Here is a 16,536-nt window from a genome sequence, read left to right as displayed (position 1 = left end):
ACCCCTTCCCCAATAGGAAAGGGGAGACAACCGAATTCTCATATGACAGGGAACTAAAAGTTTGGCATTGGTGACTGCGATTCGTCATCAAATGAAAATTTGTTAATAATTCATTTCAACCGACATATCAAACGGAAATTTGTAACAAAGTTAAACGGAGCACATCGATGTAAATTCCCTATACCAAATCCCCTACAACTGAACAAAGCGCCTTAGTGAAAGTGATGCTAATTATTCACAAAGAAGCTTCTAGTGATGAGTTTCATTACTTATTTGAGAATTCTCCTTGTCAGGCATCGGGCAAACTTCTTCGATTCGAAAATTTATTAGCTGGTGTTTTTTTTTAAAATATACTTAAAACATATCTTTTTAAACTTGTATTTAATGTGTAAATCGCTACATGTATTTATGTAAACATACAGTTATCTTTATAAAAAAATACATTTAAAAAAAACAACAAAAAACCTTATATAGTTTTGCCTATTCTTAATTACTTCAGTGTAATATTGGCCTATGTCTTTTTATGTATTCATTGTTCTTTGTTTTACATGTAAAGCGTTTTAGGTTAATTAAGTTGATTAGATAAAGCGCTATATAATTTTATGATGATAATAACTTCTTTACAGACACTATTATTTTAAGTGTGAATTTATATCAAAAAATGATAAAAAGTTTAAATCTAAAAAATAATTCTTATTTGTTGTTCTTTAAATATGAATTTTCTAAATACTGATCAGCGAAAAAAAAATCAGTGGGTATCTTATGTAGAGTTTATGCATAAAAAGTGAAGATAACTAACAGTGATCAATCTCATAAATCCCATAAGCAATCCAAAATAGATAGTTGGGCAAACACGGACCTCTGGATACACCAGAGGTGGGATCAGGTGCCTAGGAGGAGTAAGGATCCCCTGTCGACCGGTCACACCCGCCGTGAGCCCTATATCTGATCAGGTAAACGGAGCTATCCGTAGTCAAATCAGTGTACCACGGACATGCGCGTTAATCAGCAAGGCTATCATTCGGACTATATAATATAAACAATAATTATGGACACGGACTCTGTCTTTTTTATTGATCAAAGAAATTCATTGATGGCCAATTTCTTTTGTTAGGTCATTCCAACGTGATTTTTCTATAACAAAAATAATAAAAATTCGCAATGATATCACAAAGTCACTCTCAACGATAACGTTACGTCACAATAGCAGCTCGACAGACGTTAAAGAGAGCATTCAAAACTGTTCCAATTTGTTGACTGATAAAGAAAAATTGCTCCTGAAAGTTACACTTTAAAAAGATACTTCTAAATTTGACGTAAATTTAAGTGCTGTCTTTTCTTTTTTAGATTCACAATTCTAGACTTCAAAATACGCAACGGTGTGCTGAAAAATTTGTTCATGACACGATATTTTTTCTAGACATCGTTGCGTATAAGCAGTGGACGTAAAAAATATGTAGTGCTATTTCTAATTTTACGTTATTCTAGAATCCAATAACACTCTCTAATGGAAATTCAACTTCTTATTCTAACGCATTGGATCTTAACTTTAACCGTGTACAATCTATCTACAAAATTGCTAGTATTCCTTTGCTCTCTTCACTGCTTAACGCCCTGGCTGCCGATAAAGTAATAATTATTTTAATGCAGCTTGTCTTTGTTGTCATGTTACAACAAACATCAATTTCATTCACCCCTGCTGTCCTCATAAATATTCTGTTTGAATTATATTCATAGGGTGACATTGCTAATAAGAAGTGTTTTATTAATTTGTTTCATTTGCTATAAATGTCAATTTTACGTGAAGCGTGATACCGCTCATTTCTTATTCCTTTGAGTATCTATCTATATCTATATATTGTGTGTTTGTGTGTGTATGTGTGTGTGTGTTTGTATGTATGTGTGTGTGTGTGTGTTTGTATGTATGGTCTCTCCATTCCTCTAAAACGCTAGCAGTATTATTCTATGCTGTTAAAATTCGACACTTAATCTGAACTATTTTAGTGATTAACTTAAAGCAGTTAATTTTTGCAGCAGTTGTTTAAACAATCTGAGTCTAGTACATTCAAACAGCAATATGAAGCTTTCAAATTGTACAGATGTAACGATAGGGAATTCCTGAAATTAAAAAAATTAGGACCAAGTTTGACGTTTTCATGACGTCATATTGGAAGACTGTTCTAAAATTTTTACAGCCAGCGTATCTGACATTGTAGAAGTAAAATATCCGAGTGATTTTAGATTGGTAGAATTATGAATTAGAATATTAGATTTTTACACAGGCATACTGTATTTCATTTTCAATTACATGGGAATGAATCTCAGTCAGAATATATCAACTTTTAAAATTGTTCGCTTTCGAAAAAAATGTCGTTTTGATTGTTTCACTTCAGCAAAGAATGAAAACCAAGCGCGTGAATCCTGGCGTCGTTGTCGTTAATGATTTTATGAAAAAAAGTAATGTTTTCAGTAGATTAGGATATTGATTGATTGTATCTTGCTTAACGTCTCTCTCGAAAGAAATTTTCATTCATATGGAGACGTCACCAAGACCGGTGAAAGGCTTCAGATTTAGGCCTTTGCTCGGCACTTACGACCGTTGAGCAGTGAGGATTCTTTATAGCGTGCCACACCTACTGCGACACGGGGCATCCGTTTTTAAGGTCATCTCCGTGAACCCGTGACATTCACATTTGATGCCGAGCGTTTTACGATGAAACTATCACTACCTCAACCTGTTTTAACGACTTAAGTCTGTCGCGGCCGAGATTCGATCCCCGGCCTCAAGCTTGCGGGGCGAACGCTCTAACCTCTAGGTCACCGCGGTGGTAGATTGGGAAAGAATTAGTCAAGAATAAATGCAATTTTTTTAACCTTTGGGCCTTAGTATACATTAGCAATAGCCTTGCGTGTTTATAGCTGATTAGATAGACTAACTCTAAGAAAGGTTTCTTTAGCAAGTTATCAATAAAATGCACCTTTCGTTGTGATAAAATTGATGATTGCAATAAAATGGAGAAGACTGTGTATATTTATAATTAATTTATGATTATGGAACCTTTTTGATAAAACTTGTTTTTTCGTAATGAAGAGAGTATCGTATTTCACTTTCATAGATTGGTAAGGTTATGAATTAGGACATGCAAGTACAATACATGCGGGAGGGGGGGGGGGTGGTGGCATTGTTTCTTATATATGTGTTCCATTTCAAGTGCACCAGTATTATTGTCAGTAAAATATAAGAACAGACTTTGTTCTCGTTTTTTTCCCCCCTACACTTTAGGTGCAATGAAACACATATCGATTGTGAATCGAAAACGAAAAAAAAAAAAATCTTACTGTATTGCAATTTATCTTTTTTTCTTCTTTCGGTTTATTAGAAAAAAGCGTGTATATTACTCCCCTATACGTGAAAATCAAATACTACGTGACAGGTTGTAGCATTAATTTTATACATAGAACACCTACCTGTGACATGATCATCAATCTCTTCCGGTACACAACTTTGTTGATACTCTGTACGCATGTCAAGGATAAACTCTCGGAAGTTGCGCAGACCGCGTTAAAATATAATCTAAATGTATTAAATTGCGTGATCTGCCGACTTGAGGAGCACTGGATTCAACTTACTTCTTCAAGTTTTAAAATTAGCTATCACTGATTTACTTAGTCGTGTCAACCTGATAAGGATTGAAATTGGAATAGCTGTTGTAACGTCGCAATACGCCGATTTCGTGACACTTCCGAGTTATTTCCCTTTGTAGAACTCTCGTACATAGTAAGGCGCGAAACAACTTCTTTACATGTGGGAGTGGGACAAATATATTCATCACTGCATAAGTGAATGTGCTCAGTAAATTCGATCCTTATACGTAGTTTTCAACTGATACACAAACTTTAAGAAAATGATATATAATAATGTATTCAGGGTGTTAATTAAATACATGGAATTTTTATTATATCGCATGGCTCGTACGTAACATGTCTTACGGCGTGACCGTGTTTGAGGGCAAAGCAAAAAGTATTAGAATTGGGTATATATCCATCACAGGACAAAAATATCCCGAAATTAGAGGTGTAAGTACAGAGCTCTGAGACTATCAAAGCATCCTAACACTTTAAGCATTTGATCCGCCTATTCATTGAACGCGGGAAATATAACGCTACATAAAAGGCAGCTGATATTATCATTTATTATTCCACTATTTTAAAACATTTCTTTCGATAATATTCAATATTTCTTACATTTACATATTTAATCAGAAGCCGCTTTTAATACATTTTATCGTCTTCCCCACTGACTGTATGTCCACTCTGTCCTATTTAAGCATTCAGAAGAGCTCTTATCTTGAAACGGCTCATCTGTCTCCTTGGCGGCGGGAAAAAATTAAAAAATCACATCAAAATTCTGAATGAAAAAAATCGCAAAAAAATATGATTTGGCTGTCTGCAGAAAAAATATCAAGGATTCTCTCTATTTCTCTTTATATACTTTTAAATCACGATGGTACTCTGAATTACTAATAACTTCCTATAAAATCTATCGTTGTTACATTGGAAATGTGAAAGAATTCGATACCATACCATAAAGGCTATAACTAAGTTGTTCTTTCAATTTCTTCTTTCTAAAATGGTATTCACGTGGTATTAGCTACAGTTCTGTATATTGATTTTTTTTTATAGTGCGCACATCACAACTGTAATTTTGCGAGATAATACGATATATTGTTGTTTTTTTTCCATTCTTTTGAAATAAACGGGAGGCTTACATCGACAAATAGAACTCATTGTGTATTATACAGTAGCGATAGAGCTCACAAATAGGCATTTCATATTATTAAACATTTTGTTGTTACATTTCATGCAAAAATGAATGATCCACAAGGAAATTGAGGAATTTGATACTAATGAAAATATTTTCCTTTGTTTGAATTTAAATCAAGAATCGCGCATTTCAGGAAATAAATTACAAAAACACTGTCACTTTATGTTGAACTTTTTTTTCCCCTTGACCATCATGAAGTGAGTAATTTAAACATATTTATTTATTTATTTATTAATCTTTTTTTTCCAATTGTAATCCGTTTTGATTCACAATGCCCAATGATAATAGGCCTATTGTCCTAACAGCGGGATGTTTCTCTATGGATATTGTGAGATATTTAGAAGTTTGGTATTGCTTTTCCCAGAGTCTAATTCAGAATACGTTCGTCAACCATTCATTGATCAAATGTCATCGCTATAAATAGTATTTAACTTGACAACCTTATTTTGAGTGCTGATAAACAATATAGTATATTCCTATATTTCATCAAATATTTACAATGCATTTCCGTGCATCTGGTTGTGCTAAAAAGGGCGAGTTAATGTCTAATGTATAATATTGATTGGCATCGGGAGAACACCATTGATACCCGTAGACACCGACATTAACGCTATGCATCACACTGGGATTCAATTCGAATACGCTGTACGTGTTTTAGAATACTGCACTATGATTAGTAGCTGCAGTTCCCTAGGGGATGTAATGGGACAGATCAGAGAGCTACAGATCCACCCCTTATAGAAACCTGCCATTTACGGAGCGCAAAAATCTGCGCACCGTTGAAGCATCATGTCACTGAATTATCCAAAAGTTAATTCATAAACAAAATCCTTACACATTTTCTCCACTATATTTGTGCCCAAACTTACCTTCAAATATTCATCAAAGCCCCATGCGACCAGAAAACTCACAGCTTCAAAATGATTTTGCATGTTTAGCCACGTTTGGTAACTAGTCAAATCGAACCTCGTAGATTTTTGTATCTATCTACATGTGTATATCAAATGCAACCAGAAACAAATATTTGCATCTATCAGGGGAAATATATTCTGCAAGATAATAAAATATGTCTCATTTAACATATGGAAAATGGAAATTTTATCCCGATCCGAACTTTAAACCATTATGGTGAAACACACAAAACAAGCAAATCGTCAGTTTTAAGTCTCTTCATTAAAAGTAAGATTTTATTGTGATTCTGGTCTATAGTTACTGAAATTTTAAACTAATTAAGGAATATTTCACCCCATACCTTTTTCCGGCCTATGCGTAGATTCCCACAAACCAAATATTATTTGTCGAAAATTGATTTTGAGATGCAAAAAAATTTCATTGTATCAGGACTTCAATATTATTCTACCTTTTCATTTTCCTATAGGCATCAATAGAATTTATAAAATCTCAAAAATCAAACAGTGTTCGTACTATCTGATATAAAAAAAAAACAGAAAAGAAAAATCGTGTTAACATATTCATTCAAATCATTGACTTTATTTGTCTAACTTTGAAGTTGTGGAACCAGGAGCGTGGCTTTATCGGTTTAATAAACAGTTGTTACACGTTATAATTTGAAATAAGGATTAGATATATTTGAAATCCACTTCGTTTATAAATAATAATAATGAATTAGGCACAGTTGCTGAACATTAACAAGATCAGGGAGATTAGAACTTTACGTACTGCTTTTTTTCACCTTAAATACTCATAATCCATCGTGATTTTTTTAAGGAAAGGAAACACAATGTCTTTATCGGATTACAAATACCACAACAATTGTTATACTACAATAACGATAACCTTTCAGGTGTAGGGAAGCTACTGTTGTTCAATAACTATAACTCAGAAAGTGCAAACAAACATGGCCAATATTCGTTTTTATACTTTATATTTCATTTCCCGATAAAGGGTACGGATGTTTGAAAGTACAAAGCAAACAAATCAAAAGGCTGCCTCGCGCAGCCCCTCACCGGCAAAGGTGACGTCTCCAGTGAAAAATTCTCGAGCGGGACGTTAAATAATACACAACCAACCCAACCATCATCTCAACTGTATCAATTTCTAACCCTATAAAAACAAGATCGTCTGTATGTAGGGCCTGCAAATTTCACTTGTCCTCGGCCAGTGTGACCCTAAATTCCTGACCAATTTGTTTGACTGTAACCATTAACTTTGAACAATATACAAAATCCTTACCAGCAAAATTAAAATCATATAGGTAACAACCAATGGCAACCACGCCACTCCTTTGTTCTACAACCCACTGCAAAAATGTAGCAAACTCTTCGTCAACTTCGCATGATAAAGCACATCCCATTGGAGGGCACTTGTCTATGTAATATTTCCCGTCTACCTTAATTCTCAATCAATCCAAATCACCTGGGTTAATGGGTACAAGTCTAATGCCGATTTAATATCCATCTTCCCAATGTAAGCCCCCTACCTACCTTTGCTAACATTTGGGAAACAGTATCAAAAGATGCATAATGTACCGTGAATTCGGAAGGATCGATATACAAGTCCACGCTATTATCGGAAGGAATTAACAAATGAGAAATAAGACGCCAGCCTGAGTTATCAACGTTCAGAACAATTCCAATATATGTACGAGACGCACGCAGATTAGAAATGTACAGTCTCTGAAACGGTCCCCCCAATCCTTCATAATTTGACCTCATTGTTTATTTTTTACTTAATTTCTTGGGGATGTTGATATGCTACAAGTAAATTCCAATTTTCTAAATAGGTTCTTGGGCCTGAATAATGTAAACGGAATCCAAATGAAAATCCAGACAATAACTTGTTTGCTAGGCATCTATAGGGATAGTCACCACGTAGTGTATTATTAATGATTTTATTTTCCAAGTTCCCATATTTTTGGGTTGACGCCATACCTGAATCTTTGTGATTCAGTGAATGTCGTATTCAAAATTGATGTTGGGATTGAAGCTCTGAAATGTCGACTGGATGATGTGTATAAGGGGCTTGGGCGACAAAAAGACGATTGAGCTAATCTTTGTGTATAGGAACTGAGGCGTATGTGGTGAAAGCCAGTGCAATGAATGCATAAATGAGAGTATAGGCATTGAATTTTGATACAAATACACTTAAAGTTGTAGTCAGGCTCTTTTATGTTGTTTAGGATGGGATGTAGGGTTTAGGGGACATATAAAGTAACCATAATCCCGTATGAAATATCCCCTTCCCCAAGGATTTGAATGGGTTAGTGGACTTAAGAAGGCTGTACTGGGTGTCATAATAACAAAAAAAACCCAGCCAACTCTTTCTCGTATGGGCGTGCTTTAGCCAATCTGATTAAACTCAGATCCTTTGATCGCTACACAAGGATATGAAGTAACCCAATAGAGGGTCATGTCCGCATGACCTTTCTTTTGGAATATTAATGAGAACTATCACTCAATCATATTGCACCATACAGATAAATCGCCCTCCCCAGAAGTTTATTCCACACTATAATATTGTATGTGCTCGCACAAGGATTTTCAAAACTTTCGCAATAATGCTTAATTTATTCGGTTCACACAAACAACAAAACGTACAAGACAGAATACAACTAAATGTGGTAAATTGTCAATTACAATATCTTTGTATGAATAGTTGTCAATTATTGGGAGGCTGAAAAAACAAAACCAGCAAAGAATACAGGTATTGTTTGCATGTTTTGACAGGTGTGCACTCCGATCATACTTTAGCGTATGTAAATTGATACAAGGGATCGCTGGCAGAAATCTGACAGCGTGTATTTGATTGGCTTAACGAAAGCTCTTGTCGATGCCAACCCTATATTGGATTATTTCAGATCCTTGTGTAGCTATTTACGTGAGCGGATCAAAGGATCTGATTTTAATTTGATTGTCCTTTAGCAACTCGGAAGACTTAGCAGAGTGCGAGGCCTGATATACTGATGCAAATGTTAGCACTGTGTCAGTTCTTTTGAATGGAGTCAATCTTTTTGTAGCCTCTTTGAAGGGTGATCTCTACCACACTATTGAGTACAAGTTTTTTATGACTTGTATTAACACCATAACCCGAATGTAAGATTGAAGTTCAACAGATTACATAGGTAAAACATCATTGTCTTCTGCAGTGCCAGGCTGTTGTGGATTCTGTACAAAATCATTGTCTGAAGGGATGTACAAAATGCATATCATCTGTGTGGTCCGACCTAAACAATAATAGTTTAACAATTCCTTTCATATCTTCCGCGGCCTGATACCTATGACGCTTGCGTCAAGTTGATTTCTTATCCACCCAAATGTTGTTAGAATTTCGCAGCTCAATCCCCATCTGAATTTGAATAACTCGCATATGTAAAATGATATTAGACCACGGTACAACAACTACTAGTGATATACAAATATTGATATTTGTAATGATTTCAATCCGAACAAAAACATTGCTTTGCCACCCCACCCCCTCACGGAAATTCCGAAAATGATATCTTAGTTGTAAATTTAATTCAAAGTTTTTGTTTGTGCCTACCTAATTATGCAGTTAACGAAACATATTTAATACAAATGAACAATAAAAAAAAAACCCGAATCAGACCGAATAATTCAACATCATTAAATCGTATGCGCTAAATTTGTCATATGCGCTGAGTATGACAAATTACTGTATTCTGGGAAATATTCGCCCCGTTTTATTTTCGCTCCTTTAGCCACTGTTGTCAGTGGGCGAATTTAAGACTGAATTTTTCTCATATCTTTCTTTCAACACAACTGTGTCTTGGCGAATTCAAAATAGGGGCGAACCTGTCTGCAAGTGTAGAAAGGCGAAAATAACACGGGGCGAAAATAACCCGGTGTACAGTAATAGATCGAGCACCGGATGCAACTACAGTGTGACAAACCATATATAAAGGTTCTGCATTTTAAAATTCAGGTTATTAAATAGAAAGTCTTAACGAAATAAAGGAACACCAGCCTTTTGTGCAGCAGTTGTATTAAATAAATGAATCAGGGGCATTCCATTATATATATATATATATATATATATATATATATATATATATATATATATATATATCCAAGGGAAGTACATGTGTAACTGAGGAACAATGAAAGACATCTCAAAGTGTTTGCAATGTACTTGACCAACAAATTCGGAAACTCTCAGGGGGAAAAAATCGCTCAACTCGCTGAATAATCACCCTCGGTGACGTCAATCCTCATTCATGAATAATGGGTGATGATAATAATGAAGAGGATGCTGAGTACGATTATGATGATGAGAATAATGAATTATACACGCGTGCAGTTTTAGAGAGAACAAAACCTTAATAAGTACGGTTTTTGTGACTTAGCTAGCTGTCTGGATGGATACATAATGTAGCTGTAAACTGAACATTTGTAATTCATTGAACGTTGTTAATCGGTCTACTGGGGTTTAAGGAGGCGTTCATCAAGATTGACTGAGGAGGGCGAGTATAATGAGACCAGGTGTTCGGTTACAGATCTACCACAGAAAACATAAATAGTCTGTCGTACAATCAATAAGCTTAATACAACCATTTCCTTACCCAAAGGGAGAAAGCGCCATCTATCTCCTGTCTTCAATTTATTAAATAATTTACAACAAAATTACCGTCTAGGGATTATCGAGGCTTAATTTACAGCTTTTGAATTATGGAACAAGAGTTCAATTAGTTGTAGCAATCACCTGAGCACCACACAGGAAAATACAGACTTTTTAATTTGTTGTTGGTAATGTACAAGACGCGAATCTTTCGTCGTTGTTGCTCCTTATATTAAGGAGGTTGTCTACATCGTCATAATGGTCGACTTCCTTTTTAAAACATGGATGGAAATATAAATATCAACAATATTTGTCTATTCATATAACAAATTCTCGTTAGCACGTCGACTGCTGAACTGTAGATCGCGGGTTCGAGTCCAGCAGGGGTTTGAAAAAAAAAATTCATATTGCTCTCTACTAAAACTGCATTTTTTGACTAAACAAAGCAAATTTGAAAGTTTTCAATTTCAAAATATTGTTTTACATATCCTCCACTTTTCACCCACATTCCAATTTCTCTGGTATAGCACACCTCCTTAAGTTGCGATTAGTATCAACCATATTTTGTCAATTTTTAATTTACAGTCAATTTCTAAAGTTACTGACCAGCCACCAGATACCTCTTAAATAATAGCTTGCATCCAGGACTTTGATGTTTTTATTCTTATTGACCATTTCTTCTGACCCCCGGGGGGTGAACATTGTCCCCAAGACCGCTGGTCAAGGTACATAATTCAATTAAAATGTAAAGGTATTTGTGCTCATGCTAAAACGCGCCTATTTTGTCCAAGATTTTTGAAAAATGATTATCAGCATAGGAGATATGCCGATATGTATATGGGTCTGAGCTGCCGTCCAAGAGACTGTATATCCTATATCTGTACAGGATGATGTATGTATGTCCATTAATACTATGACACACACCTTGGCTACTTATCTGGGTTTTGACCATAAGTTAAACAAGATTTATATTTACTTTGTACCATTTTTTTTTTAAATTAACGGTTTGATGCCACGTCATGTTGAAGATATTCAGACGTCAAAACACAAACGTATCTTCTGATGACGGATAAAGAAGTGTAGAGCATCGTAGGCCACGCGGGGGTCACAAAGGACTAGATTGATTGGAATACTGTATCTTGCTTAACGTCTAGCTCGAGAATTTTTCACTCATATGGTGACGTCACCAAGACCGGTGAAAACCTTCAAATTTAGGCCTATGCTCGGCGCTTACGGCCATTGCGCAGTGAGGGTTCTTTTGCGTGCCACACCTGCTGTGACACCGTTTTTAAGGTCACCTCCGAGGACCCGTGACATTCACACCTGATGCCGAGCATTTGGCAATGGAACTGTCACTACATATTTTAACGACTTAGGGCTGTCGCAGCCGGTATTCGAACCCCAGCCTTCCGCATGCGGGGTGAACGATCTAACCTCTCGGCCACCAGAGTCTTTCAGAAAGGATCTTTCTAAAAAGGTTTACTGCGTTAAAATTTGTTTTTAAAAAAAGAAAAATGTTGTCAAAATGTTTACTTAAGTCTGTCACATGATATATATACCGGGGAAATCCTAGACCGTTTTAACTTGTATCTATCTAAACATAAAGAACGTTAATCTGGAGACGGAAACTGCTCAAATTCATCTGTGGTAAATGCTGATTTCAAAACACAGAATTTACTTAATGGTGAAATAATATCTATGTCTCATTTAAACAATGAAGTGTGGTTTTTTTGTCATTATTCGGGGTAGTCACCAGCATTGTAGAAAAATTAATAACGCGTGTTAGCGCGTCTTAGAAATTTTCCTATAATACTGACCGCCATCATCTCCCCTAGCAACATAAACACTAATTTGTTTATATTTAGTAAACAGATAGCAGAATGCGTTTTAGATCTATGATATAAAGATTGACAACCATTTCACTTAAAGTGAGAGCACTCTATTAAAGGCAAAATCATGCAGGTCGTTACATAAGTTTGCTGCTTGGGCATTTCAATAAAAATATTTATAAAGATTTAAAATTGACATTTTATTTTTGTGTAGAATTTGTGCTTAAAACGACAAGCAAATGCTTAAGGTTAAAGAAAATTGATATGTTTTCGGCAGTTGCCAAGAACCCGCCGGAATCGTGGTTTGGCATCATGGCAAGTACTACCGACTGCTTGACACATCAGTTTGTCTCCCCTTCCCATAAGGGGGCGTATTGTTTTAGTGTGAATTCTTCTCATACAAAGTTTGTCCAGGCCATAACTTTTTTGTCTTTTCACATAGGCCTTTGATAAGACAGTGTGTCGCATACCATTGTTTGATGACCTTGACCTTTTATGTAAAGGTTAATTAATAGAATCCTTGGGACAGTTTTTTTTTTATCTGGGCCATAACTTTTTTGTCTTTTGCCATAAGCCTTTGGTATGCTGATATACCATCATAAGACTGTCGCGTGCCATTTTTGTATAAATCTCATATCATACAAAACTTGTGGCCATTTGTCTATTTTCTAAATTTACTTCGCATTTTTGTTCCTTTAAAAAATGCGATTGAGCACTGATTAAATGTAATCTTTTATCAAGTTTATGAATATAACTATGTTGATCATATCATAAATGCACCACCTGGCGTCAAAGTTTTCATTCATGGTGTGTTAAAACAAATTTTTCATGTAAAATGCCTCTTGATATAATACATGCTGAAGAGTTAATAATTTTAAAAACAACTACAATTCGCTTTTGTTGGCCTTCTCAACAGACACTTGTTTAAGATCAAGCTTCCTCGTCCTACAGTACAGCTATTATAAACCAACTTGAGGCCTGTTCTCCTGTACCTTTGTTTAAAAAAAATCACCGAGTGAATTACAACTGCATTCCGATATCTATAAGCTTACCACACAACGACTTCCGCGAGAAAACCCTATTAATGAACACACCCCGACCATCGCACAATCACAGGAGAAACCCATACCATAAAAACAAAGCATGGCCGTCGCTGGGATTGATACATTTGGGTGATTGAATTTGTGTATCTCAGTAATATGTTTTTATGTATATTGAAATCTATTTACATGATCTCCCTCAATAGACTTCAGAAGCGAACTTGTACACTATAGAGTATTTTACACCAGCGCTCTGATGTTAGTGAATGATTTGATGAATTAGTAGAATATAGTATTGACGCACTGGTATCTGTAAAACATGATTATATCACGTGTAAATTGCAAGATGTACGTGTGCAAGTGCACAATATGAATTTTTTTTTTTACCCCGATGCAGTGTATATAACCAACAACAAAAAACCCACCCAGAATGATATGATTTTGGAAATGTGGATGTAAAAAAAATCTATGCCTTCAAACATGTTATCCTTCATTTACATACTTGAACCTTTACATATACATTTCATTGCTAATGCGCAGATTTCTTCAACAGGATAGATATATGAATTGTAGAAATAGAATGTTATGTTAAACCAAATTGTGAAAGATCGTTTTTTTTCTTTCTCATTTACAGACCATGGATATTAGTATGTCAACATTATTGTCCTCCGGCCTCATTTTGGCTCTGATCTCGTGCGTCTTTAGTGTACCGATTGACATGGCGAGAGAAACTGAGGTAAGTTAACATACTGACATGTCGACAGACACTGAGGTAAGTTAACATACTGACATGGCGAGAGAAACTGAGGTAAGTGAACCGATTGAGGGGATATGAGACGGTGAGATAAGTGAACCGATTGAGGGGATATGAGACGGTGAGATAAGTGAACCGATTGAGGGGATATGAGACGGTGAGATAAGTGAACCGATTGAGGGGATACGAGACGGTGAGATAAGTGAACCGATCGACCTGGTGAGAGGAAAGATGAAGATAATGAACAGTGGTCAATGTCATAACTCCTATATGGAATACAAAATAGAGAGTTAGGCAAACACGGTTCCCTGGATATACCAGAGGATAGATCAGGTGCCTAGGAGGAGTAAGCACCCCCTGTCGACCGGTCACACCCGCCGTGAATCCCATATCTTGATCAAGTAAACACAGAAATAATGCGTAGTCAAAATCAGTGTGCCAAAATCGGCCTAACATTCAGTATGAGGCACGTCAGACAGCATTTGACCTACTGATAGGTTGTATTGGCAAACTACATGTGTAGATCGTTATAGCGACCATAGAATTTGTGAAATACTGCCTTAAAACGAGACTGTTGAAACCCTTGTAACATCAAAATGCTTGTCAGTAGCCTGCCTCGATTTCAAAACTGATCATACGCAGAAAAAGATCTTACGTATCGAATCAGTTGAGAAATATAAACATAAAATCAAAATAATATGATAATGAAATATTGCTACATAGATATGGGAAGTTGACGATGAGAAGTTGAAATTATCCCGTTTGTCATAAAGTTGCGTTGTTCGTTTACCGTTAATATTTATTTTCAATAAAATATGTTTAGTTCGAGGCAGATGTGGAAGACTGTGATGTCTTTTATTTCGAGTTCACAGGGATATATTGAATCGACATATGAATGAAAATGATTATTGTTAATAGATAAAACGTCGTTGATATATATAAATGTCGAGGTGAAGGCCACAGCAAGATGTGCTTTTTTCTCATGTAGAAGCTTTTGAAACTGACGTAAGGCCAATACAACTTAATTGATAGATTATAATCCCCGCCCGCCCCTCAAAAATGAGTCCGCCCCGAATTTTTTTATTTTGCGAAACTTGCGATTTCCGTAAAGTGTTCATGTTCGACTCCGGTATTTACACTTCTTGTTTGCATTTCCGGTATAACAACGTGAAAAGCCACGTGAAGAAAATAGATGCATGGTTTTCTTAATATTTCTTGCGTTCTTGTGGGCGTAAATCTTGAAGAATTATGTATTTTTCTGTGTTTGAAATTAAAGCTTACCCTAGAATTCGTCTGTGAATTAAGGATAGATTGATATCCATCTGACATTAAATAATGCACTTCAGTATTTTTCTCAGAAAATAAAAATTCAAAAATAAAATCCTTCCACCCGCCCCATACTTTTTGGTGACCCTGGATGATAACCTACTAGTTAAGTTGAATTGGCCTAAGTAAACCGACGGAAGAGGCGATGAGGTAAGTGAACAGACGGTGAGAGACACGTGGGTAAGTGAACCGAATGAAGAGACAAGAAACAGTGAACCGATTGATGTGGTGAGACACTGATGTAATAAAGCAAGAGAACCACTTTCAACAACACAATAGTCAGTTGATTTAAACAGCTGACAATTGATTTAAACAGCAGTCAGTTGGTTTAAATGGCATTCAGTTGCACCTATTATACAATTCTTTAAGTACAATATGTATTTAATATTTGACAAGCCTATTTGATCCAGATTTTAAATAAAATGATGAAATCAGGTAACAAATATTCACACAGACAAAGGCAAGTAATATTTACTATTGGTAATGGAGTTTTTGAGGTTGTAAAATGTGGCGAGGTTTTTGTTTTTCATTTTACGAATATTGATTTTCTATTAAATACCATTGATACATGTTTTAGCATACATCCATTGATTTTAGAACGTGTTTCTATCGAGGAGTAATGCGAGCTTTGGTGTAATGGATGTTGTACATGTTGAAATCTACATGAAAACAACAAATTCACACAAGTATAATGACTTTCTATAAAAACAAATCGGTATCAAATTAAGAAATCCACATTCCGTAAATATCACCACGTATGTCAAACCCACTGATGATTATCGGCTGGGGAAACTAACAGTCATCATTTTCCCTGCTAGAAGCTACTGGGGAAGGTCTGTTCTTGAAGTGCTGAAGCCATGAACATCTAAAGTTATATTTCTTTCAAAATTGCCTACTCCAGACCATGACAGGGCGACAAGATGATCGCACACTTATTTATATTTCATCCAAGTTCATTCAATTTCTTAGTTTTATTTACTTGATCAATATTTTTTTTTACAAAGTATATTTAGGTCTCTCCTTCCTCTCCTTGTTCTGAAGCTAATGACAATTTGTCTAGATTAAGTATCGTCTGATAGGCATTGGATAAATAAGATGAATTTAAGACTCGACCTCTTAAAACACTTTATCCCTATAATTTGATCACACAGCAAGGCAAGTTAATTAACTATAAATACATGCACACAAAACAACCAACTAAACGGGTACATTGGGTGGATTTAATTT

At 35.6% G+C, this 16,536-nt stretch overlaps 1 protein-coding gene across 1 annotated transcript in view; it reads left to right on the top strand.

Moving 5' to 3' along the window:
- LOC125665991 (uncharacterized) overlaps nt 1-16,536 on the top strand; it is a 34,689-nt gene that overhangs the window by 1,619 nt on the left and 16,534 nt on the right. Inside the window, exon 2 of the mRNA XM_048899041.2 lies at nt 13,864-13,965. Coding sequence (XP_048754998.1) covers nt 13,867-13,965 — 99 coding nt within the window. The 5' untranslated portion in view covers nt 13,864-13,866. The remainder of the gene's footprint in view (nt 1-13,863; nt 13,966-16,536) is intronic.

Source organism: Ostrea edulis, chromosome 10 (assembly GCF_947568905.1).
Source record: "Ostrea edulis chromosome 10, xbOstEdul1.1, whole genome shotgun sequence".
NCBI classification, from domain to species: Eukaryota; Metazoa; Mollusca; class Bivalvia; order Ostreida; family Ostreidae; genus Ostrea; species Ostrea edulis.
The sequence above is the reverse complement of the archived record's forward strand: the minus strand, read 5'-3'. Positions and strand labels throughout refer to the sequence as shown.